This window comes from Eubalaena glacialis, chromosome 17 (genome assembly GCF_028564815.1).
Source record: "Eubalaena glacialis isolate mEubGla1 chromosome 17, mEubGla1.1.hap2.+ XY, whole genome shotgun sequence".
Classification (NCBI taxonomy): Eukaryota; Metazoa; Chordata; class Mammalia; order Artiodactyla; family Balaenidae; genus Eubalaena; species Eubalaena glacialis.
This window is the reverse complement of record NC_083732.1, coordinates 88635471-88660201: the sequence shown is the minus strand read 5'-3', so window position 1 is coordinate 88660201 and position 24731 is coordinate 88635471. Positions and strand designations below refer to the sequence as shown.

At 64.0% G+C, this 24731-nt stretch overlaps 2 protein-coding genes across 10 annotated transcripts in view; one reads left to right on the top strand and one right to left on the bottom strand.

The window, feature by feature from the left end:
• The first annotated feature begins 655 nt into the window (after positions 1 to 655).
• SCRIB (scribble planar cell polarity protein) lies at positions 656 to 21823 on the top strand. Of its 9 annotated transcripts, none has more exons than XM_061171448.1 (37): positions 656 to 852; positions 2085 to 2202; positions 2311 to 2389; positions 2480 to 2569; positions 2671 to 2727; positions 2828 to 2891; positions 2983 to 3057; positions 3126 to 3270; positions 3675 to 3793; positions 4006 to 4205; positions 4312 to 4478; positions 4553 to 4683; positions 4778 to 4912; positions 5771 to 5938; positions 6444 to 6836; positions 7573 to 7635; positions 8120 to 8209; positions 8653 to 8730; positions 9619 to 9942; positions 10034 to 10114; positions 10198 to 10452; positions 10755 to 10865; positions 10965 to 11258; positions 11362 to 11541; positions 17193 to 17303; positions 17383 to 17430; positions 17592 to 17666; positions 18804 to 18866; positions 19668 to 19775; positions 19868 to 20027; positions 20113 to 20257; positions 20354 to 20539; positions 20634 to 20776; positions 20854 to 20891; positions 21016 to 21090; positions 21314 to 21365; positions 21444 to 21823. In XM_061171448.1, the coding sequence occupies exons 1-37, from the start codon at positions 694 to 696 to the stop codon at positions 21587 to 21589; spliced, it is 4926 nt and encodes a 1641-aa protein (XP_061027431.1). In that variant the 5' UTR covers positions 656 to 693; the 3' UTR covers positions 21590 to 21823. The 9 variants fall into 9 exon arrangements, 8 of the variants coding, with proteins under 8 accessions (XP_061027431.1, XP_061027428.1, XP_061027425.1 ...); XM_061171445.1 differs by lacking the exon at positions 21016 to 21090 and adding an exon at positions 19457 to 19540; XM_061171442.1 differs by lacking the exon at positions 21016 to 21090 and adding an exon at positions 19457 to 19540 and having other exon boundaries at positions 10034 to 10093; positions 21314 to 21823.
• Positions 21795 to 24731, bottom strand: part of IQANK1 (IQ motif and ankyrin repeat containing 1) — a 16047-nt gene continuing 13110 nt past the window's right edge. The window contains 8 exon segments of the mRNA XM_061171743.1: positions 21795 to 22038; positions 22094 to 22327; positions 22385 to 22522; positions 22603 to 22693; positions 22786 to 23019; positions 23135 to 23204; positions 23313 to 23394; positions 23463 to 23617. Coding sequence (XP_061027726.1) covers positions 21795 to 22038; positions 22094 to 22327; positions 22385 to 22522; positions 22603 to 22693; positions 22786 to 23019; positions 23135 to 23204; positions 23313 to 23394; positions 23463 to 23617 — 1248 coding nt within the window.

Here is a 24731-nt window from a genome sequence, read left to right as displayed (position 1 = left end):
CTCCGGGAGCCCACGTCCCTGTGAGAGGGGCGGCGGGCAGGATCGTGGGGTCTTGAAGCCAAGCCCGGGGAGGGGGCCTGGCGGGCGGGAGGGGCGGCAGGAAGCCTCGGTCCCGGGAACGGTTGGGGCGCTGGCGTGCGGGAGCTCAGGCTTTGAACGGACTTCAGCTCCCACCATGCCTTGCGCCAGGGGGAGGGAACCGAGCTTCCCGACAGACCGTGCGTGGTGCCGCTACGGGTCTTCGAAGGCACCGGCGCCGCGAGGCCTTGTGGGGGTTGCAGTTCGGGGCGACGAGGGGCGGCGAGGGCGGGCCTCGACTTCCCGGCGGGCTGCGCGGCTGCCGGCGGTTGTCGGCGGGGCAGTCCGGCGGGTAGTGGCGGCGGTTCCGGCTGCGGCACAGCGGCGGGCAAGCGGACGGGCCGGGTCAAGTGGGCCGGGCGGGATGCGGGGCCGCCGCCGCCTCCTGAGAGTCTGAGCGTCGGCCGGGCCGCGTCCCCCGCCCAGGCCGCCGCGGTCCGAGCGTTCCGAGCGCGGGCCGGGCCCAGCGCCGCCGCCGCCGCCGCCGCCGCCGCCGCCGCCGCCGCCCCGGGCCGCCCCCGGCTCCTCCCCCGCCCGGGCCGGCCCGGCGCTCATGCGGGCCGAGCCCCGCCCCCCGCCCGCCGCCCGCCGTCTGAGCCCGCGCCCGCCCGCACCATGCTCAAGTGCATCCCGCTGTGGCGCTGCAACCGGCACGTGGAGTCGGTAGACAAACGGCACTGCTCGCTGCAGGCCGTGCCCGAGGAGATCTACCGCTACAGCCGCAGCCTGGAGGAACTGCTCCTCGACGCCAACCAGCTGCGTGAGCTGCCCAAGGTGAGTGGCCGCTGGACCTGCCGCCGGCCCAGCCCTCGCACCGGGTCGGCGGGGTCGGCCTGGCTGCGACAGCCCGCTCCTCTGAGCCCTCAGCAGGCGCTGGCCCGGGCGGGACACCGCAGTCTCCAGTCGGCCCTGATGGTTCTTACTGGCCAGAGCCCCACCCCGGCCAGCCCCACCCTCCTCACCCACCGCCGGCGCTGGCACCAGGTGGCAGCGGTCATCAGGTGCCTGCCTGGGGGCGGGGATGGTCACAGCCTAGAGGAGGAGCTGCAGGTTGAAAGCCGCGGGGGAAGGTGGATGGGGTTGGAGTGCATCAGGGTGGAAGGTGAACCCGGCGTGACTGACGGATAGGAACTTGCTGGACTGCTCTGGGGGTGGGGAGGCCAGCCTTCTGTGCGGACTGCTCTTCTCTTCCTCCTGGGTGCTGGGGTGGGGTCGGGGGCAGCCGTCTTGAGGTGCTTGTTCCTGGCAGGTCTGTAGTGCGTCTACTTCCCGCTGCCTTGTTTCTTCTGGACAACTTATTTTTCTCCTCTTAAGGGCACTTGGGAGAGGAGGTTAAAGGAAGCAGGCCACAAAAGGATTTCCGTTTTGGAGATGGGGTGCAAAGTGGCCTAATGCTTGGGGGCTGTGTGCCACAAAGGGTGTGGCTCCACTCTGGGCTTGGACCAGGGCTCCTCACGGTCATCTCCAGGTCCCACCACACGTTGCCTGCAGCCCCTGCACGCATGCGGCCCGTATCTGTGGCCCTCTCCTATTTTCATCATACTTTGTTTTGGTCGTTGCCAAATTCTTGTCACGGGCTCGGGCTGGGGTGGTTGCTGGGGTGCAGTAGCAGAAACCACCACAGACCTTGGGGGGCCCACTTGTTGGGTGGGTGGCAGAGGTGATTCAGGTGGTGGGTGGAGCCTTGAGGGAACACAGAGAACAGGGAACAGGGACTCATCAGGTCAGAAAGAAGAAGTGACTTTCCAGATAAGACTTGAACGCGTAAGGTAAGTCACGTGGCAGCGTTGTATGCGGGGGGGGGGGGGGGGGGGGGGGGAGAATGACCCTGAGGTGACACAAGTCAGAAGTGCGGGAAGATGTGTGTGTATCTGTTTTTGTCTCCTTGCATTTCTCACTGCAGACCAGGGTGATGGGACAGGACCCGGGGTTCCTGTGTGGCCTGGAGCAGGGAGGGGCCTTCTGCTACAGGGCCCATCACCCCTGACCTTACCCCCTGCCCACAGCCCTTTTTTCGGCTGCTGAACCTGCGCAAGCTGGGCCTGAGTGACAACGAGATCCAGCGGTTGCCCCCTGAGGTGGCCAACTTCATGCAACTGGTAGAGCTGGACGTGTCTCGGAATGGTGTGGAGCCTGGGGCGGGTCTGGGGTGGAATCTGAGGGTGGCAGGAAGGGCTTTGAGCTCCTGGAGGCTGTGGGCATCTCTCCATGGTGACCCCTTTCTCCTCACAGACATCCCTGAGATCCCCGAGAGCATCAAGTTCTGCAAAGCCCTGGAGATTGCAGATTTCAGTGGGAATCCTTTGTCCAGGTGGGTGGTGCCCATGGCAGGGGTGGTAGTGGGGCTTGGGAGGTCCTGCAGCCTTTGCCTGGGCATCTGAGGACCCCTTGCTCCACTTAGGCTCCCCGAAGGTTTCACTCAGCTGCGCAGCCTGGCTCATCTGGCCCTGAATGATGTGTCCTTGCAGGCGCTGCCTGGGGACGTGGGCAAGTGAGTGCATTCTTGGGGGGTGGGGGGGCTCAGTAGAGCCCTGTTCCTGCACCTCTCCCCACCGTCCTGCCTTTCTCACGCCCCGCCCTGATCTTTTTCAGTCTCGCCAATCTGGTGACCTTGGAGCTCCGGGAGAATCTGCTCAAGTCCTTGCCTGCGTGAGTGGGCTTGGCCCTGCCAGCGGCCGGCCTAGGCCTCTTGGCCCCAGGGACCACGGGCCGTGTGGCCACGACAGAACTTGCTCTGTTTCCTCTGCAGGTCCTTGTCTTTCCTGGTCAAGCTGGAACAGCTGGATCTGGGAGGCAACGATCTGGAAGTGCTGGTGTGGAGAGGGCGGGGCTGTCGTGGGTGGGGCGGGGCCAGGCAGGGTAAGTGAGCCTTGGCCGTCACTCTGTCCCTGTCTCTTCTTGCAGCCTGACACCCTGGGGGCCCTGCCCAACCTGCGTGAGCTGTGGCTGGACCGGAACCAGCTGTCAGCCCTGCCCCCGGTGAGTGAGGGTGTGGCTGCTCCCGCTTCACGCTTGTCCGTCCCCTGACTCTCTGCACCTCCCTCCAGGAACTCGGGAATCTACGGCGCCTGGTGTGCCTGGATGTGTCAGAGAACCGGCTGGAGGAGCTGCCTGCGGAACTCGGGGGGCTGGTGCTGCTCACCGACCTGCTGCTCTCCCAGAACTTGCTGCAGTGCCTTCCTGACGGCATTGGTTAGTGCTGGGAGGGGTGTGGCTGGTGGCGAACCCAGGTCTAGAGAGGGGTCCTGGGGTAAGGACCCTGATTTTGCTGGGTCTTGGGACACAGCCGTGAGGAGAGGGAGACTGGCCTGAGGCCGGAGTGGGACGGCTGGTGCTGTTCCTGAGGAGCCGAGGCAGTTTGTGGTGGCAAGTGGGGATGGTGAGCTCGTGAGGGCACGATGGCAGGTCGGGGGCAGCGGGTGCGTGGGAGCTGGTGGGCGTGGTCAGGTTGGCAGCAGGATGGCAAGGGTTGGGGGGGTGAGCTCTCAGTGTTCTCGAGGCACAGGAAGCAGGGTGAGGGGCAGGCTGTTTCAGTCGTGTGGGTGACTGGCCTCCCTGCCTCACTGAGTCCCGTCACCATGTTTTCCTAATGCCAGGTCAGCTGAAGCAGCTGTCCATCTTGAAGGTAGACCAGAATCGCCTCTGCGAGGTGACGGAGGCCATTGGGGACTGTGAGAACTTGTCAGAGCTGATCCTCACGGAGAATCTGCTGACGGTGGGGCCCAGCCCTGCTGGTGGCTGGTTTCAGAGTTAGCATGGGATGCAGAAGGGGGGACGTCTGGAGGCGTGCAGAGTGGCGGGAGACCAGCGGCTGGAGGGGTCGGGGCCCCGGAGCAGGAGCAGAGACCGCCCCCCGAGAGCACTCATCTTCCTTCTCACGCTCCCCGGGGGCTTCTGCTATCTCTGACCCTCCCTCCTCCCGGCCAGGCCCTGCCCCGCTCCTTGGGGAAGCTGAGCAAGCTGACCAACCTCAATGTGGACCGGAACCGCCTGGAGGCGCTACCGCCTGAGATTGGGGGCTGCGTGGCACTCAGCGTCCTCTCTTTGAGGGACAACCGCCTGGCTGTCCTGCCGCCGGAGCTCGCCCACACGGTCGAGCTGCATGTGCTGGATGTGGCCGGGAACCGGTGAGTAGCCCCCATGCCCGCCCGGCCTGGCTCCCACTGAGCTGACCGTGCCCGCTGTGCCCCCCCACCTCCCCCACCCGGAGCTAACCGCGCCCCCGGACCCCAGTCTGCAGAGCCTGCCGTTCGCACTCACGCACCTCAACCTGAAGGCCCTGTGGCTGGCGGAGAACCAGGCGCAGCCCATGCTTCGGTTCCAGACTGAGGACGATGCCCAGACCGGCGAGAAGGTGCTCACCTGCTACCTGCTGCCCCAGCAGCCCCTGCCCAGCCTCGGTAGGTTGCTGGGGGGCGGGATGGGGCGTGGCCTTGGGCGGGGCTGGGCTTTCCCTTGATGCGCGCTTCCGCAGAGGACCCCGGGCCGCGGAGCAGCCCTTCGGAGAGCTGGGGTGACGCCCCGCTCAGCCGCGTCAGCGTCATCCAGTTCCTGGAGGCCCCCGCGGGCGACGAGGACGCAGAGGAAGCCGCTGCCGAGAAACGGGTATGGGGGGGGTGGGGTCCCCGGGGGGCTCCCTCCTCCCCACCCCCGCCTGACCCCGGCCCCGCCCCGCCCCTCACCCCTGTGCCCACTGCAGGGCCTGCAGCGTCGGGCTACGCCTCACCCCAGCGAGCTCAAGGTGATGAAGAGGGGTGTGGAGCGTCGAAGCGAAGCCGCCTCCTGCAGGCCCGACTCCGCACAGCGCTCACCCTCACCCCCGCCCTCGGAGGAGGTGCCTGGGGGGACCCGCGGGGCGCGGGAGGGATGCCTGCCTTACGGGCTCTCCTGCTCGGGAGCCCCAGGCTGGGTGCAGGGTTCCGGGGCCCGGTGTGGGCATGGGGAACCGGCCAGGAGAGGCCCCAGGTTGCAGTGGGGCAGCTCAGGGCCAAGCGCCCACACCCTCCCGCAGAGCAGGCCGCCTCCACTGAGGGCTGCCAGGCAGACACGGGGGGTCGTGTGGCGTGGACGTGCGGGCAGCTCCAAGAGAGGAACCAGAGGCAGCTGGGTCCTTGGCAGGGGGGACCGAGTAGTGGGCCCATTCCCTGTGGCGTCTTTCTTGGGCGCCTACGTTGTCAGCTTTTGTGAAGGGGGCTGGGGCCGGAACCAGGCAGGCCTAACTCCACTCATTCAGGAGTTTTGGCAGCAGAGTCAGGGGAAGCTTCAGGGCCCCTGGGGTACAGCAGAGCAGCTGGTGCCTGGGGGACAAGTGGCAGGGCCTGTGTCTGTGACGCAGAGCCCTCCCCCCTGGGAAGCTGCCGCAGCTCGTCTGCAGAGGTGCGCTCACGTGGGGGTGCCTGCCCTTTCCCGTGCTGGCATCACCGTGGGTACTCGCAAGACCTTCGAGGGTCCGCAACACAGAACAGTGGCTTTGTGTGCCCATAGCTGTTTGGTGGAGCGTGGCTTCCCTGGGGGTGGGACAGTGGGCACCCCAGAGGGCTGAGCACAGATTCCACTCCCTGCAGGGTAGGGGCAGCTGGGAGGGGGAGCCCACGAGGTGCTGTGGTCAGGCAGCAGGGAGCCCCGGGGTGGGTAGCCTGCACTGTGGGGTCCCCCGGTAGGCGGCCTGACCCACCACCTGACCCCGCCACAGGAGAAGAGGCTGAGCACCGAGTCTGGCCTGAGTGCGGACTCGCACCTGTCTGCCAGCACAGCCTCCCAGGGTGAGCCCGAGGGCCCGCTGGCCGAGGTGGAGGGGCCGAGCCAGCAGGAATCCACGCCAACCACCCAGGAGGAGGTCGTAGAGGAGATCTATGAGGAGGTGAGACTGGCCTTGGAGACTGCTTGCCCAGGGGTGGGCCTGCCGGGGTGGGCCTGCCTCCCCCTGCCCCTCCTCCTTCCCAAGTAGGTTGCTGTCAGGACCAGTCAAGGTGCAGGTGGGTCCTGCAGGTGTGCTCTTTCCTATGTGGAGCCCAGCAGGAGCCATGCTGCCCCAGGCAGGGGTGAGGGCCTGGGGATGAGGGCCTCCACCCCATGGCCAAGTTTGGCATGGGCCCTGCCCTCCCACATCCGTCACCGCCTCACATCCCCCTTTTGGGTTGTTCCCAGACCCCCCAGGGACCTTTATCGTGGCCCTGACGGGAACCCCAGCATCAGGCTGCTGAGAGCACAGTGCACGGGGTGGGCAGAGCCTCCTGGCACCCCGATCCCCATCCTTCTCTGATCCGAGCGGCGGGGAGCCTCTCAGAGCCCCTGTCTGCTGCCACCTTCCCTGGGCCCGAGTGGGGGTGGGCCAGACCGACGTCCTCTCGCTCGGCCTCTCACAGCCCACAGTGCGCTTCGCGGAGGACACGCTGCTCCTGCCCAGGGAGGATGGCGAGAGCGAGGAGGGGCAGCTGGAGGGCCCCTGGCCCCTGCCGGGTGAGAGACAGAGGCTCATCCGCAAGGACACGCCCCACTACAAGAAGCACTTCAAGATCTCCAAGCTGCCCCAGCCGGAGGCCGTGGTGGCCCTGCTGCAGGGGGCACAGCCAGATAGTGAGGGCCCAGTAGGGTCTGGGGGCTGGCACAATGGCCCCCACGTGCCCTGGGCTCCTCGAGCCGAGGAGGAGGAGGAGGAGGAAGACGAGGAGGAGGAGGAAGCAGCAGCAGGAGCTGAGGAGGCGGACGAGGAGGAGGAGGAGAGGGAGGAGGCCGTGGCCTCTGCACCCTCTGTCAAGGTGGGTCTAACCCCACGCGCCAGCCCAAGCCGGGCCGGCCAGGCCCCTCGGTCCGCGCTGGCTGGATCTCAGGTGACACTTGAGGCCCGTGTCTTGAAACCAGCTGGTGAGGGAGGTGCCTGTCCCCACCTGCCCGCCCTCCTCCTCAGGCTGGCTGCTGACTCCACCCAGAGCTCCCTGCTGGCCTCGCAGCCCCATCCCAGGGCTCTGGCGGCCACTCTTTCTCTGCCCGGGCTCCTCTGCCTTCCCTGGCTCTCCTGAGGGTTGGCCTTCAGGCCAGCCGTGGGGCCCTCACCCGCCTCCTTGTCCTGGTCCTCAGGTGGCTCTCACGGGGCTCCTGGGGTCCAGTCTCCTCCGTGGGCTGCCCCTCTGCCACAGCGCCCCTGTGTCTGCGTCGTCAGTGATTCTGCCCTGAGCACGGCGGCATGATGCCGTGACAGCTGAGAGGGCCTTGGACAGTCAAAACCGGGACAGCCAGGCCTAGGCTCAGTCCGCGGTGGTGCCCTCCTGTGACCCCGTTTGGCAGGTTGGCAGAAGCAGCCAGGCCTCCAGACTGGAGGGGACCCCGCGCCTGGGGCAGCGCCAGGCACAGGCACAGGCAGGAAGGGCCCGGCACTCAGGCTGTGGGAGCTTGGTGTGGTCTTTTCTCTCTTTCCTGCTGAGGTGGGGCCGGGCGAGGTGGTGGCGGGGCTGGGCGTGGCTGACCTGCATGCCCTTGCTGGTCCTGTCCTGACAGGGGGTGTCGTTTGACCAGGCCAATAACCTGCTGATAGAGCCCGCTCGCATTGAGGAAGAAGAGGTCTGTACTCGCTTGCCGCTCTGTGCTCTGTACCCCAGGCTGCCGCTGGCCTCGCTTCCCGGGCTGCGGGCTCTGCGTCTCCTTCCCCCGCTCCTGCGCAGGCCTCCTCCTGCCACCTCAGAGCCGGGGCCTGGGGCGCCTGACGGCCCTCTGGCACAGATGGGGGGGGACAGGGCGCTGGCCTCCAGGTGAGGGTGGCCAATCTCGGGGGGGTGCTGGGCGTCTCCCACCTCCCTGCCTGCGGCACCCCGGCCCTGGCACCGTTAGGCAGCCTCGTCACCCTCAGGCGAGGGCTCTCTCCGGGTTGTGCTCCCTCAAGCCCCGGCATCGCCCGCCCCATCCAGCTCCTCTGTGGCCCGAGCCAGCCCTGGGAGAGGTGGTCGGTGGCCGGAGGGGACTGGGCCCTCCCCGCCTCCCGCTGAGTCCACCGGCAGCCCCGCTCCCTCGGCCCTCTTTGGACACCGTGTGTCTGTTCTGCTTCCAGCTGACGCTCACCATTGTGCGGCAGACGGGGGGCCTGGGCATCAGCATCGCGGGCGGCAAGGGCTCCACCCCCTACAAGGGCGACGACGAGGTGAGGAGCCGCTGCTGCCCTGCCCACTCTGTCCTGCTTGCGCCGCTTGGTGGCCCTGAAGACTGTGGTGTCCCCGTCCCCCAGAGAACGAACGGGGATCTGGAGGTCGGGGCTGCCCCGCCTGCCCGCAGTCTTCTTTAGCCTCGCCTTCCTTCGCTAGTTGCCGCTGTGCTAGGCATGGAGTCAAAATTCTCTGGAAGCTTTTGACCGGCACCTTCTCGCTCCCTGACACCCGGGACCTTGTGACGGCCCGCGCCCAGCCCCTCTGACCACCCCAGGCCCACTTCTGCTTTTCCCGCACCCTTGGGCGTCTCTGCAGCCCAGACTGGGGGGCCTCTGGGCCTCACAGAGCTGCCAAGGGCCCCTCCCCCAGAAGGGCAGGGTGGAGGCCCCTCCGTGGCCTCTGCCTACGCTCTCGGGCTCAGTTCCTATCTATCCTCCAGGGCATATTCATCTCCCGGGTATCTGAGGAGGGCCCTGCGGCTCAGGCTGGGGTCCGAGTAGGTGACAAGCTCCTCGAGGTGAGTTGGCAGCCCCCGGCCCCTGTCTGAGTGAAGTACTGGGCTCTCGGGGCCTCACATCCTGGCTGTCGGGTGCTCGGCTGCCTCTCCTGCAGCCAGCTCTTCTCCTGAGAGCCCCAAGCACAGGACCTCTGGTGAGGCGTGCAGCTCATTAGCCAGAGCTTCAGGGGGCCCAGATGCCAGCCCCTGAGGCAGAGACCCCCGTCTGGGCGGGAGGCCTGGTGGGGTGGGGCTCTGGCCATGCCAGGAGCAGAGATCTCAAGGAGGGATCCGCTCCTGAGGGCTGGTCTAGGAGGGGCTCAGACTTCTAACACGTTTGGGTGGCGGGTTGGTTCCTGCCCTGGAGCCCTTGCCTGTGCACCTGGCCACCCAGCCCTGGCAGGTGAGCTCATCATGGGAGGCCACGTGCCGGTGCTCACAGCTGTCACGACAGGGCAGGGTCTGGGGGCAGTGTGCCCGGCCCACGGGGCAGGGGGGGCCAGTGGACAGAAGGCTGCAGGGCCAGGCGGGGCTGGTCCTATACCCGAATTTTATGGAGGAACTGCTGTACCCCGACGTCTGGGAGAGCCTGAGTCAGGGTCAGGGTGGAGGCAAGGGGCCAGAAGCCCAGAAACCACAGGCACGCTTGGCTGTGGGATTGCTCAGATGAGAACGTGGCAGGGGTGTCCAGATCTGGGAGGCCAGGTGTGGACCAGCAGGAGGGGCCTCCGCCTGCTCTTCTCGGCCTGCTGGCGTCCTGGCCCTGGGCTTGCACAGGTGGTGGGCTCGTAGATAGCCAGTGCCCACAAGCAGGGGCAGTGACGGCCCACCACTTTCCCTGTGGCCTGTCCCCTGCTCTGCCTGCCCACCTGTAGAGGGGCCTGCCCTGACGAGCGCTGTGGCCTGCAGGTGAACGGCGTGGCCTTGCAGGACGCCGAGCACCAGCAGGCCGTGGAGGCGCTGCGTGGGGCGGGCACCACTGTGCACATGCGCCTGTGGCGGGAGCGTATGGTGGAGCCCGAGAACGCGGTCACCGTCACGCCTCTGCGGCCTGAGGACGACTACAGCCCCCGGGAGCGGTGGGGAGGCGGCCTGCGCCTGCCCCTGCTCCAGCCCGAGCCCCCCGGGCCCCTCCGCCAGCGCCACGTGGCCTGCCTCGTGCGCAGCGAGAAGGGGTTGGGCTTCAGCATCGCTGGGGGGAAAGGCTCCACACCCTACCGGGCTGGAGACCCGGTGAGGCGGGTGGGCGGGGCCAGGGAGGGGTGCTGGGGGGCAGGGCCAGGCCAGCCTGCAGTAAAGAGCTCTCCTTCCCTCTCTCCTGCAGGGTATCTTCATCTCCCGCATTGCTGAGGGGGGCGCCGCCCACCGGGCGGGCACCCTGCAGGTCGGCGATCGCGTCCTCTCCGTGAGTGGGGGCAGTGGGGCCCTCCCAGTACCCAGCTGCATCACTCACCCCATGGGGCCCCCTGACTGGCCACACTCTTGCAGATCAATGGGGTGGACATGACGGAGGCCAGGCACGACCACGCTGTCTCCCTGCTGACCGCTGCCTCTCCCACCATCGCCCTGCTGCTGGAACGGGAGGCCGGGGGGCCACTTGCCCCCGGTCCTCCGCCACACTCCCCCCCACCCCCTGCTGCTACCACCACCACCGTGGCCACTGCCACCCCTGGGGAGCCCGGGCCGCTAAGGCTGGCCCCCAGTTTGCTGGCCGCTGCCCTGGAGGGGCCGTACCCAGTGGAGGTGAGACCCCAGTCCCCAACCCTAACCACCCCCCAGCCCCCTCCTCTACGTCCACACGGCTTTAGGTATGGGGTGCTAGCTGCACCGGTGGGAAAGCAAGTACTTACGCCCTCTGCGGCTCCAGGACACCGGGGCATCGTTCAGTAGCGGGTCTCCTCCTCTTGTGGTCTCTTGTGCACCGCAAAACGGCCTCCCTGCAGTGGAGCGCCCTGATCCCACACACTCTCTGGGCTTGGAAAGCGCCCCTTTGGTACTTTGCCAGGCCTGTTCCAGCCACCCCTCCCACCCCTCCATGTCCCCAGGAGATCTGTCTGCCGAGAGCTGGGGGCCCCTTGGGGCTCAGCATTGTCGGGGGCTCCGATCACTCCAGCCACCCATTTGGTGTCCAGGAGCCCGGCGTGTTCATCTCTAAGGTAGAGCAGACCCTGCAGGCATCTTTGTGCACAGAGGGCCCAGCCCAAGCACAGGGCGGCCAGAGCCCCAGCCCACTGTGCACCACCCTCCCCCAACAGGTGCTCCCCCGGGGCCTGGCTGCACGCAGTGGCCTGCGGGTTGGGGACCGCATCCTGGGAGTGAATGGGCAGGATGTGCGGGACGCCACCCACCAGGAAGCGGTCAGCGCCCTGCTCCGGCCCTGCCTGGAGCTGGTCCTGCTCGTGCGGAGGGACCCGCCGCCCCCGGGCATGCGGGAGCTCTGTATCCAGAAGGCCCCTGGAGAGAAGCTGGGCATCAGCATCCGTGGGGGCGCCAAAGGCCACGCAGGGAACCCCTGTGACCCCACGGACGAGGGCATCTTCATCTCCAAGGTGAGCGCCCCGCCTCGTCGGCCCCGCTCCACTGCATTCCTCGGGGCAGAAGGGGGCTCCGGCATGGGCTGGTCCTGAGCTCTGGGGCCGGGTCTCCCCACAGGTGAGCCCCACAGGAGCAGCCGGGCGAGATGGCCGCCTGCGGGTGGGGCTGCGGCTGCTGGAGGTGAACCAGCAGAGCTTGCTGGGCCTGACGCACGGCGAAGCCGTGCAGCTGCTACGCAGCGTGGGCGACACCCTGACTGTGCTTGTCTGTGACGGCTTCGACACCAGCGCCCCCGAGGTCAGTGCCCCCGCCCGGCCGGTGCTCTGCCACGGGGATTGGGTCCTTCCCTGGACGGGTCCCGGTGACCTGACCCTGTGCGGGCCGGGAGAGCTGACCCTTTCCGCCTCCAAGCCTGGGACGCGCTCGGCCGTCGTGAGTCAGCCCCAGGGGTGACCAGGGCGGTGCCGGGCCCTGGTCTTGGCCACCGCTCACGGCCTGTGGAGGCTCTGGCCCAGGTTGGACGAAGCATGTGCACATACGGCCTGGTCGTGTCTTGAAAGAAAAGGCTGAGTCACCTGCCTCCAGGTGAGCCTGTACCTGTACCGCGTGGCCGCTGGGCCAGGGCAGGATGGCGCAGAGCCGGGCACACGGCCTCCCTGCAGACTCGCACAGGACCCCATCCTGCTGGCCCAGGCGCCGTCCTGCTCTTCCTGGCAGCGCCTCAGCAGGGAGCTCAGCGCCCAGGATCCCCCCATCCCAGGTGGGCCTGTGGCGGAACCCAGCTGTCCTCCCTCCTAGCCCCCTGGAGAGTGTCTGGGCTCTGGAGGCCTGGTGCCTGGCCCGGTCTGTGTCCTGGACAGGCCTGGCTTCCGAGCCTCAGCGTCCTCTCTGCTCGGGAGGGTCCCGCTGTCCTGCTCTTTGCCGTTTTGTTTTCTTCACCGCTGTCCCCGGGCCCCCGGCATAAGCTGATGCCTGCCCGGGCCTCCGAAGGCTCGTCACCTGCAGTGGCTGCCAGCTCCACCCTGAGGGTGCCCTTGCTGGCACAACCTCTGGGATGGGGCAGTCACCTTGGTTTCGCCTGCAGTGGATCTTTGGGATGGTGACTTACTGCCCCACTTTCCCTGCGCTGCCGGGGAGGGATCACCCTCATTCCGTGTGTTGTCTCTTGAACGGGGAAGGACTCTGCATTCGTGTTCTTTGCTCCAGGGCTGGATGCTGGGCTGGAGGCCCCACTCCCGGGGTTCTGGGGCTACCCTCTGCTGGCTTCCGTGCCCACATCTCTGTGTAGTCACTGGAACCCTGTCGTTTCTGGGGAGCAGTCTCTCTCAGGTTTCCAGAGAAGGCTTTGCCTTCCATTTACTTAATTAAAATGTGTATTTAAGTGTTTTAGTCCATACATTTACTTATTTTAAAGCTTTTTGTACAAAGAAAGAGAATAAATACAGCTTCATGGTAAAGGGTAGGGGCTGGTGTGTTCCAGACTTTACAGGGGGCCTTCACTGTGTCCTGCCGGTGGTTCTTTGACTTCCTGCATCTGGCCTTCTCTCCAGTGTTGCCGTATCTGTGCTGTGTTACCAGCCAGAGCGCCCAGGAGCCCATCTTTATGCTTCGGGGGGAGTTTCTGCAGGAAAGAGTCCTGGAAGAGTGGGTGCTGGGCCAGAGGCCACAGGCTTGCCCTGTCTCCCACCCCCTCACAGCCTCAGGCAGCACCAGCTTCGGTTTCCGTGGGATCTGGCAGGCAGTGCCATCTCGTTTCCTCGTCCTTTTCCTTTTGGGAGTTTGTCTTTAGTCACTAATTCATGTAACTCGTGTAACTTGCAGTTGCTCCTTTGTGTTGTAAGTTTCAGTCTTTTATTACATAGGGCATGAGTGGTTTTGTCTTTTGCTGTTTAGGAACGGCCTCTCTGGGGTTACAGAAATGGAGATGTCTATGAATTAAGTCTTCCAAACTTCTTTATGATCTCTGGGTTTGGTTTTTGCTTAGGAAAATCTTCTCTGTTGCAAGATTGTCAAAGCACTTTTTTAGAAAACATACGGCTCTGTAATCCACCTGGAATTGCTTTTCAAGCAAATGGATCTTTTGTCCCAATGGTGTGCACTAGAACGCCTGTCATTCTCCCACTGATATGGGGAAATCTGACTTCCTTGTGGGTCAGATCCACATTCCTGTGGCCCAGGATGTGGCCCTGGGGAGCCGGACGCGCTCTTGGGCCAATGCTGCTGTCCTCAGTATAGCCACTTTAGACTGTGTTTCAAGACCTAACCGGTGAAGTCACCCACCTTTTTTTCTTCTTTTGAAAAGTTTTAGTCTGTTTTCATGTGTTTCCTAAATGGACCTGCCAAGTTCCCTAACAAAAGTTGGTTGGGACTCAGGGATTAGCTTTGATCTCTGACTGTGTAAGTTTTCCCCAAGCACATTCATAGGTTGCTCGTTTCCTTATTCTCGTCAGTGACTTTCTTTCATCCCCTAGCGGAAGCCCTGCGTGCGGCCCGATTGGTGGCTGCGGGTCCCCTTTTCCTGGGAGGTCAGGCCCCTCCGTCCCCCCGGGACCCGGTGTTGGTGGTGGCCAGTGGCCTTCCCTTGTGCCGACTTCCAGGCTGTAGTTTATATAACATTTTTTTTTAATATGGAGGGCTGTTTCCATTTATAATCTGTAGGAATTATTCTCTGAAGTGGGTGTTGAGTTTTCTGAAGTCCCTTCATTGATGGTTTTTACAGCCCTGTGCCAACTGGGGTTGAGGCTCAGCGCACAGGTTTCCTCTGGCTGGCTTGGTGCTTGAAAGGAAAAGGGGTAACACCATTCGTCCCCCCACCCCCATTTCTCTTAACCTCGGCCCACCTGACTTATCTGCATTGACCCATTCGACCCCTATAGGAATCAGAGTTTGCAGCCATTTCCCCGAACTTTGATTGGATTCTGCAAACCCACCTTCGTGTCAACCCGCGCCCTGTCCCTCCTCCCCGGCGCTCTGCACGGTGGTGGGGCGGACTGTCGTTAGTACCTGCCTGTCTTGCTCTTGGGCCGCGGCCCCTGGGGGCTCCTGTACAGTCGGACAGCCCTGGTGGCCGGTCTGCGGCTGGAGGGCCTTGGGGGCCGCTGTGCACTTTCCGAGATGCCTCCTTGCTGGAGTTCTCAGCATGGTGGTGCGAGGTTGGGAATATTCTCTCTCTGCCGCCTCTTCTCTTCTGTGGTTCTGTCACCTTTTTGATCTGATTTCTGTTGCCTCTCTTCCTTTTCATCATACTCACCAAAGTCTTGTGTATTTGAACGGACTTTTCAAGTAACCAGCTTTAGGATTTTGATCAAGACTGCCTTTCTTTGTCAGTATTTCCTTGATTACCGCTCTAAGGAAGGAGGCTTCAGTTACTCTTTCTACGTCTGTTGCTTTTAGTTATTCTACTGACCTTTCTGTAAGGAAGAAATTTTCTTTATCAGCTATTTTTTTAATCCTAAAATAAGATTTTATACAGGAGAGGTGTGATAAATACTTTGATTCTTTCCTTTCATTTGTTGATTTTTTAAATAACAAGCTGGTGCCTTGGAAAACCCCAAAGATGGCTACAGAGGTGTTTTTCTGTCTTTGTTTTTAGGGTCTGTGTATTCTCGGTGTGCCGTCCTCGTTGGGCAGTGTGGCTCCCGTGTCCTTTGAGTGTGACACCTGTCGTTCGTTAGCGTCCCGCTCTCTGGTGTGACCAGGTGTCCATGCATTTCCTGCCCCAGCCCTGGGCGTGGGGTTCAGAGCTGTCACTGGCCGGGTGCTTGTGGCTCTGAGCTGTCGTTGCTTCTGGGCCTCTGCAGCACACGAATCCTGGGAAGTGGATATTTTTGGAAGGAGAAAAATCATGAATTTGTACTGTTACTTTCAATTCATATTTAAGGTTACAGCGTTTTGGCTTTTTTGATTTTATATTTGTATTTCTTTTTCTCATCCTAAAAACTGTTTCAGTAAATTAAATAACATTACCATAATTATAATTTCAAAAAGCAATATCAATATTATTACTAATAATGAAACCATTTAATAGCATCTTTTTTTTTTTTTTTTTTAATTTATTTGGCTACACCGGGTCTCAGTTGCAGCATGTGGGATCTTCGTTGTGGAACGCAGGCTCTTAGTTGCAGCATGCGTTATCTAGTTCCCTGACCAGGGGTGGAACCTGGGCCCCCTGCATTAGGAGCATGGAGTCCCAACCACTGGACCGCCAGGGAAGTCCCCATTAATAGCCTCTTAAATTTCTTCACGTCCTTAGGGTTTATCCACCGAGGAGGCACAGTCAAAATACTGTGTGTTTAAGTCACTTGAAATAATTCTCTGAATTGTTCTACTGCCAACTTGACATACAGTTAGGCTTACTTGTTTTCCGTTTTTAGAGATGACTTTAAAAGATGTTTCTTATTATAAGTCTTACGTGGCCCCAAAGCCAAAACTACGGACACGCACCTTGAGGAATCAGTCCCGTCTCCGCCCCACAGGCCATCATCTGCCTTAGTGTTGCTGTCTCCTGCCACTCTTTCTTTCTGAAAGATATAAGCAAGTATATAAAATAATTTTAAAGTTGTAGGAAAGCGTCAAGAACACTCACTCAGAGGCCCCATGTGCGTCCCACCAGCGGTCTTGGGGCAACGCCGAAGGCCACGGTCGGGGGCATGCGGGTGTCTGGTTGCCACGCCTGCTCACGTCTCCCTGACTCTGGCCTTGAACTTCGGACGAGCACAGGCCATCACTGTGTGGAACAGCCCTCGCTGTGGGTCTGTCCAGTGTTTCCTCAGGACGGGCTTCAGTGGATGCCTTTTTGGCAGGGTTGTCACAGAGGTGACACTGTCTTCAAGGGCCTCCCCCCAGGACGCGTGGGTGGTGGTGTCCCGTCAGTGACCCTCCACGGGGGCGTCTCCGGGTTGCTGCACCGCAAAGTGACTCTTTCCCCTTGAAATTAACGAGTGCTTTGTGGGGAGGTGCTGTGAGACTGTGTAACTATCCTGCTCTTCACTGGGCTCCCCCCAAGCATCAGCCCCGCTGCTGTCCATGCCTCAGTCCCTGGTGGTAGCTCGTGCGCCGTCCCCGTTGTTCCTTCCACATGTATTGGGCGGCTTCCTGCCCTGACGAGGAGTTTTCCCTTCTTCCTTAGCATAGATTTGCCAGTTTCCATTTTACTTCACGGGTGATAGTTTGTCGCTACTGCTGTTGATTTTGCTGCTCAAGCCACCCCAGACTTGGCTGATGAGAGGGGCTTCTGGCTGGCCCTGGCCCTGTTAGCATGACCCGCCTTCCTTTAAGCAGCTTACTTTCTGGCACAAGATGTCTGGGGTCATTTCATACTTTCCCACCCAGGAGCACTGGCTCCTTTAGTGGAAAGTGATACTTAGAAGCCAAAATTTGGGCCCTGGGCATGCTCACGGCTGTCGGGGTGTCATGGTCTCAGGACCTCTCAGTGGCTGGAATCACACCTGTGAACGTAGGCACGTTTGCATCCGCGATTATCTCTGTTAATTCTGGAAAAGCGTGTGTTCACATCATGCCTTTATCACTCATTTCAGTCAACACCACGGATCAGCTCTTCCACGTTCGAACAGACTTTTCTGGTGTGAGAACCAGTGTTGGCCTCCTTGCCGCCTGGACTTCCGCCTCAGTCCCTCTCTGTGCCGTCAGCCACGTTGCTGCTCCACGCCCCCACCCCTGCCATCTTGTTGTCGGTTCTTTGCTCCCCGGGCTGATTGTTACGTGGCCAGCCTTTTCCGCCCCATGGCCCAGCGTCACTGCCTGGGAATCCTGCCCCGCATCAGAACATCCTCTGGTGCACGCAGTGGACAGACGTGACCTGTGGGTGCCCCGAGTCACAGACAGGATGATGGCATGGTTGTCCTGAGTGGGCGGCGGCGCTGCTCACAGAGCCCGCCCCCAGAGGCCACCTCAGGTACGTGTGGTCACTCAGCCCGCTCCTCCCGCAGGTGTCCCCAGGCGTCATCGCCAACCCCTTTGCAGCGGGCATTGGCCGCCGGAACAGCCTGGAAAGCATCTCCTCCATCGACCGGGAGCTGAGCCCCGAGGGCCCCGGCAAGGTCAGAACCGCCTGCAGCCAGCAGCCCCAGGGCTCGGGAGCCTAAGGCCATCAGTGCTGACCACTGTCTCTGCTCACAGGAGAAGGAGCTGCCTGGACAGACCCCACAGAGGGGGCCGGAGGCCGTGGTGAGTGTCCGGGTTGTCCCTGCCCTGCACGGCGGGCTTCTCCGCACGCGGGCCCGTGGCTCCGAGCTCTGGCTGCCCACCCCGCCCCCCTCGCAGCTGCGCGTCCCACACTCGGTGGCAGGCACAGCCCCTGGTAGCCCTGTGTCCACTCTGCTCCCCAGGGTTGGAGCCTGGAGAGCCTGAAGCTGGACTGCCGTGCCCTGGCCGCCACACCCAGCGCCGGCAGTGTGCAGAGGGTCAGTCCCTGATTGTCACACCCCTGTCCTGGCCTCTGTCTGCTTACCTGTCCGTCAGTCCTGCCCCCGTCTTAACCTCCTTCCCTCCGCCTGAGACCCTCGCAGGGCAGGGCTTTCAGGCGGCTGCCCCCAGGGGGCGGGCTGAGGCCTGTGGAGGGCCCTCGCGTGGCACAGGGGCTGGAGGAGGGGACTGGCCAGGGCGCCCAAGCTGGAGCGCCACCTCCCAGCCTGACGCGTGTCTCGTCCTCCCGAATCCGTGAACCAAGCCGTGAAGCGGATGCTCCTGCCCCCTCCTTAGAGCCCGGCACGTGAGGTGCGGCGTGGCAGGGCCGGCTTCCGAGAAGGCCCTTGGCCTCCGCCCCAGCCCTTCTCTTGCCCTCAGACTCACCCGGCAGGCTGGGCAGAGGGGCTGTGTGGGCCCAGAGGGCTTGGGGCAGGGCCAGAGGCAGGGGCAGCTTGAGGCCACCGGAGTGGTCAGGGTGGGATCGGGCCCCAGCCACGGTGGGGAGGACGGGCTGGAGCAGCTGCGGGAGCCCCGGAGACCATGGTTGGCGAGGAGGCCCAGCGCTCCCAGCTGGGGGTGGGGACGCCGGACGGGAGGCGTGTGGTTCTCATTCCTCTCCCAAAAGCTAGAAATAACCCCTCCCGGAGGGTGTGCCCCACCAGCTGCTGCTGGGAGACCCCGCAGGACCGACCGTGAGTGGTCGGGAGGAGGCTCCAGGAGTTGCAGTGGGGAGGCTGCGCTGGGTGAGAGGCCGGGTGGGGCCTGGGGGCTGAGGGAGCCTGCTCAGGGGCTTTGTGAAGACCCTCCCTCCCTTGGCCACAAACAGGCAAGAGCAGGAAGTCCCCAGGATGGGTGGGAGCCCAGTGTCCTCTGACCAAAAAGGGGCACAGCTACAGGGGTGGCTGGCAGGAGTCGGGGCCTCCCTGGCTCATGGATCTCTGAGGCTCACGGGGAGGGTGGGTGGCTCCGCTGTGGGGAAAGCCCGCCTATCTCGGGATGTTCCCTGGGCTGGTCAGGTCAGGGAGCTGAGAACCAGCCTCTGCTACCAAAGCAAGCACCCCACCCCCCAGGTCCTCCTTGTGGGGCCCCAGCCCTGCCCAGCCCTCATCCCACCCACCACTCGGCTCCTCCAGGTACCGTCTGGGGCAAGCGGCGGGAAGATGACTGAGGCCCCCTGTTCCCCTGGCCACCAGCAGGTGAGTGCACACGGGGGTGGGGGGGTGGAGGACTCCAGAGGGGTGCTGCCTGCAGAGCCCCCTCCTCTGGGAAGGGGGTTGCCAGGGGACAGCACCTCCCCCCAGCTGCCATCCGTCACTCTTGAGGACACAACCTGTGGGCCTCTTCCTGGCAGAGCTGGGTGGCGTGGGGCTGGGGAGCTCCTGTGGCTTCCCTGGGCAGATGGGCTGTGGGTGGTCAGGGTGGCCTCACCCCCATCCGTTCTCCCGTCTGGGAGCCCCTGGGGGCCAGCTTGGCCCTGCCCCCACCCCCACCTGCTTGCAGAGGCTCCCCGGTTCTGCTGTATGGGGAGGGCCAGGCCGTGGGCACCCCCCCTCTCGCCTGGTGGCAGGGTCGGGGTGGGCACTGGAAGTGCCAGCTTGGAGCCCAGCTCCCAGCCTCTGCCCTTTCCCGACACGGCAGATGGGTGAGTGTTGGCCTCACACCCTGGACACCCACCCAGCCGCCCACCTTGGCTCCATCTCTCTTTTTTCCCCGCCCTCCCCCCCATCCTCACATCCCCTCACCTGAACCGATTCCTCCTCCTGGCCCCTGCACCTGCCCTTTGCAGACAAAGCCTGGGGTGATCCAGCCAGTGGCTCAGGCCTGGCCAAGGGGCTCCCCGGCCCTCAGGGGCAGAGGTGATCCCCAATCCGTGAGTGCCCTGACCCGTGGGGGCGGGCGGGAGGGGAGGCAGTCAGCAAGGACAGCTGGTGGTGGGACGGGTGGTGGCTGCAGCCGGGACAGCTGCCACCACACGCTCACTGTGCCCCGTCCGCCAGCCCCCCTCCCCGCCCTCCCCTGATGAGCTGCCCGCCAACGTGAAGCAGGCGTATAGGACCTTTGCTGCCGTGCCCGGCCTGCACCCGCCCCTGGAGGCCCCTGCCCAGGTAGGTGGTGGGCGGCCCACCGGTCCCCTGCTGCGTGTTCCTGCCGGGGTGCGAGACCCGAGGGACCGGCTCTCAGGGCGCGCTCTCCCCAGCCCCCCACGCCTGGGCCCACGGCCTCCCCGGAGCAGCTGTCCTTCCGCGAGCGGCAGAAATACTTCGAGCTGGAGGTGCGGGTGCCCCAGACCGGGGGCCCCCCTAAGCGCGTGTCGCTGGTGGGTGCCGACGACCTGCGGAAGATGCAGGAGGAGGAAGGTGAGCAGCCGACTGGGTTGGGGGTGGTCGGGGAGGGGAGCACCGGCTCGCGGCCTGACCCGCCCCTCCCCTACCCCCCCGCCAGCCCGAAAGCTGCAACAGAAGAGGACGCAGATGCTGCGCGAGGCGGCGGGGGACGTGGCGGACGCGGGGCGCCCGGAAGGCGAGGCCCCCGAGGACGAGGAGCCCGAGGAGGAGCTGCCCTGGGTCGGCCGGGGCCCCGCCGCAGGGTGAGCGGGGGGAGGGGCCGCCCCCCAGCGTCTCCCCCTCCCCGCTCTCCGCCCGCGCGGCGCCCCTCCACCCGGCTCTCCTGTCGCCCGGCCCAGGCTTGGCCCCGCGTCCCCCCCGCCGCAGGGAGGCGGCGCTCCAGTGCGGACGGCCAAGGCCGAGCGGCGCCACCAGGAGCGGCTGCGCGTGCAGAGCCCGGAGCTGCCGGCGCCTGAGCGGACCCTGTCCCCGGCGGAGCGCCGCGCCCTGGAGGCCGAGAAGCGCGCGCTGTGGAGGGCGGCCAGGTGAGGCCCCGCCCCGCGCGCTGCTCCCGCCCCTCCCCTCCCCTCCCCCGCCCGCCGACCCTGCCCAGCCCGCCCTCCGCTCCCCTGCCCGCAGGATGAAGTCTCTGGAACAGGACGCCCTCCGCGCACAGATGGTCCTCAGCAAGTCTCAGGAGGGCCGAAGCAAGCGGGGGCCTCTGGAGCGCCTGGCCGAGGCCCCCTCGCCCGCGCCCACCCCGTCACCCACCCCCTTGGAAGGTCTGTGCGTCGTGGGGAGGCGGGGGGCTCAGCCTGCGGCGCGGACCTCTCCCGACGTCCACTTCTTGTCCCTCCAGACCTCGGCCTCCAGACCGGCACCTCCCCGGGACGCTTGGTGAGGAACCAACGGCTGTCACCCTTCCCTGCACTCCTCCCCTGGTGGGGGGCAGGGATCCAGACTCCCCCACCCCTCTTTCTTCTTACGCTCTGTACCTCTCTCCGCACGCTGTCCTTTCAAGGCCTTGTCTGGGAGGAAGTTTGACTACAGGGTGTTTGCAGCCCTCCCCTCTTCCAGACCTGTCTTTGACATGCAGGTACCGGGCCCTCCTGGCCCTTCTGCAAGACAGCCCAACCAGCTCCTGCCACCTTTCTGCTGTGCCTGTCACCCAGCCCTGTCCCCTCCTCTGGTACCCTCCCTGTCTCTCTGTGGCCCACCTCCCATCCAGCCAGGGCTCAGCAGGGAGCCACCCAGCCTCAGGTGGGTGGTTTCAGGCAGGTCTGGGGCGGAGCCCTGAGCAGCCCTTCTCCCCATGACAGTCCCCAGATTTTGCTGAGGAGCTGAGGTCCTTGGAACCGTCTCCGAGCCCTGGTGAGTCGGCAGGCGCGGCCCCGGGTGCTCCCAGGGTGCCCGGGGCCCATCAGCTCACTCCCTGCCCCCGTCGGCCAGGTCTGCCAGAGGAGGATGGCGAGGTGGCCATGGTGCTTCTGGGCAGGCCTTCTCCAGGCGCCGTGGGCCCCGAGGAGGTGGCCCTGTGCAGCAGCCGCCGCGCCGTCCGGCCGGGGCGCCGGGGCCTGGGCCCGGTGCCCTCCTAGAGGGTCAGGGTACCTCCCCCGACTTGGGGTGGGGGCCCTGCCAGCTCCAACACCACCCTTGCCTCGAGTCTTTTAACCCGGCCATTAGCATTTTAAAGAGGTCCCCTCAGGAGTTCTGGCCGCTAACTGCCCCCTCCCCAGCCGGGACCACCTGGCGAGACTGTAACTAGTGATGTTTGTACAACCAAAGACTCTATTTTGTGGTTTAAGGAGAATAAAATTGACTACGTTTTACCTCTAGTCTGTCTGTCTGTCCACCCGCCGGCACAACCAACGCCCACCCCTTCTGCTCCTCCAAATGTGGGGCCGGTGCGGCGACCATGAACTCCCACGTCGCCCCGACCGTGCACTGCCTCACAGCGGGAGGAACTGATTGGGCCCGCCGGCCGGGGTCCCCCAGCTGGGGCTCCCGGCCGGCCCCCTCCCCTGCATGGCGCACGCCCAGAGCCCTGATGCGGACGCGTGCACGTTCGCGGACCCGGCGCCCTGGGGCGCAGCGGCCACCGAACCTTGGTGCCGAAGAAGAGGCGGAAGTGCCCCAGGCGCGCCTCCTGGCACTGGCTGGGGCTGTACTCGGGCCCGTCGGTCGGCCGCAGCAGCGACAGGTTCCTCTCCCGCTCCAGCAGCCCGAGGCCCAGCAGCTCCTGCGCCAGGCCCGGCTGCACCGCCTCCAGCTGCCGCTGCGCCGCCAGGAACAGGTCCACTTCACGCAGGTCGGACACCCGCGGCTTCCCGAACCTGCGGGGAGGGCGGGGGCGGGGAGGGCCGGGGCGCCCCGCCTTCCGCCAGCCTCACCCGAGCGCCCCCAGCAGCGCCAGCCTGATCCTCTCCGGCCTCAGGTGGTCTGGGTTCACAGCGTTCACACAGTTGGTGTCCTGGTAGCGCAGGAAGGTGGCCGCCTGGCCCGAAGGGTCGATGACAAGAGGCCACCTGGGGGTGGCCGCCAGGTCACCGCCGTCGGCCCGAAGCCTCGGCTCACTCTTCGCCCCTCGCCGGCCGGGACCAATGAACTGCCGTCAGCGCGGATGCGATCACCCACGTCCTTCAACAGCACGTCGTGGAGCTCGGTGACCTGACACTTCAGCCCGGGCGCCTCCTCCTCCCCTGTGGGGATGTAAGTGGGGGGCCAACCGGAGGGCTCGGCGCCCGATCCCCCTCCCCGGGCCCCTCTGGCCCCCAGCCCGAGCCCCGCCCACCCTCCTGGGCCCGCCCCCCGCACTCCAGCCTGGCCAGGGCCAGCGTCTCCTCCGCCTTTTGGGCCTCCTACCGGAGCCTGTCCACTTGGGCCTCCGCGTCCTTGACGGCCTGGAGGAGGGGCCCTACGCTCCGCTCAGGGCAAGGCCGGACCCCCACCCCCGCCTGCCGGGCGCAGCCGGGACCCCTAAGGAAGGGGCTGGGAGGGGGGCCGCCCCGCCCCCGCCACGCGGCTGCTGGAAGGTGACACCCCGGGTTTGGGAGTCTGGGCCGAGGGGGAGTAGCCAACCTGCCAGGGGGAGTAGCCAACCTGCCGAGTGAGCTCAGCCATGCCCGCGCCCCTCCGTTAACCCTTGTTGTGCTCGTCGATCCTCGATCCTCGATCCTCGATCCTCGGGTTGAGCTCGCGGTAGGCCTGCTGCTGGTTGGGGGGTGGGGGGGGGGGTGGGGGCGGGGCCGGCTGAAGCCCTCCGGACCAGGCTGGGGGCTCGCGGGGCGCCTCTCAGCACCCAGCTCTCCCTCCTCCCACCGGCTCCTTCCGGGGGGCTGGCTGCACACGTGTTGGTGACACTTGCTGCTCCTTGGGCAGCTGTTGCACTTTGAGGTTCATGCTGGGGTGGGGGGAGGCGGGTCAGAGGAGCTCCTGGCCGCCTCCCCCCACGCCCACCCCCACCCCCACCCCCCTCTTCAGCACCACTTGGCCTCCGCCTCCCTGTGCTGCTTGGTCTCCTGGCCCCGGCGCTGCCGCTGGGCCTCCATGTTCTAGAGCATGGCATCTGTGAGGCTCAGGTCCCAGGACTGCAGCGTGCTGACCACCGCGTCCAGCGAGGCCACCTAGCGACAGAGGACAGTGGTCAAAAGCCCAGGGTGTGTTCTGTGTCCTGCCTGACCTGGGGAGATGCTGTTACACTCCCACTTCAGAGAAAAGGACACCGACTCACAGAAATGTGGCCCTCACAGCTGGCCAGGGATGAGCCCCGAAGCACTGACCATCATGGTGCCGCGCCCCCCAAAGCCAAGCCCCCGAGGTCCTTGCAGTCCCCCTGCCAAGACCACACGGGCCTCCACCTTCCTCTCCTGCCCTCCTCCCTCCACACCCCTGCCACCGGCCCCCGGGGCTCCCTGCTTGTGTCCACTGCATGCAGGTCCCTGGCTGCAGTTCCCTGCCTTCGCGGTCTCCCTACAGACCTCAATCTGCAGGACACAGCCCTTGGGGCCACACTTATCCCAAATCTCACCACTCCTGTTCCTCTGAAATCCCCCCCACCCCCACCCCCCACCCCGGAGTGATAAAGGGGCCACAGAAAGCAGGGTTCTCAGAAGGGAGGGATAGGGTTCTCCAATATTTTATTTCTTGACTCAGGAGGTTAATCCAGGAGTATTTCCTTTGTCATTTAATCGAGCCACACAACGTTGATTTGTACAATGTTCAGTATGTGGTTTGTGTTTTAGAAAGGAAAGTTCAAAGATGTGTGAAATCAAGGATGAGAGAGGAATGGATGGATGGAGCAGATAAATGAATGGAAGAGTGAACACAGGAATGGGTCCATGAATTATTAACTTAAGGAACTGTGAATACCTACTTAAAAGAATAACAGCTACCATTTATTGAGCACTGTGTGCCAGGAATTGTGCTAAAGAATTCCATTCATTGTCTCATTCGTCTTCAAAATATAGGAACTGTTATTAGCCCCATTTATGAATATATGGAAGCTGATATTCAAATAAGTTTAAAAACCTGCCAAAGGTTAGTTTGCAAGTAGAAGAACTGGAATAAATGGAAAACTAAATGAGTGAACAGATAAAATAATAATGTAATGGGTGAATTTATGAATGAGTTAATGAATGGACAAATAATGAGTAGATGAATAAGTTAATGAATGAATTAAATGATAAAAGAATGAAGGATTCTTGGATTAATTGAATGGATGAAATATGAACTGATACA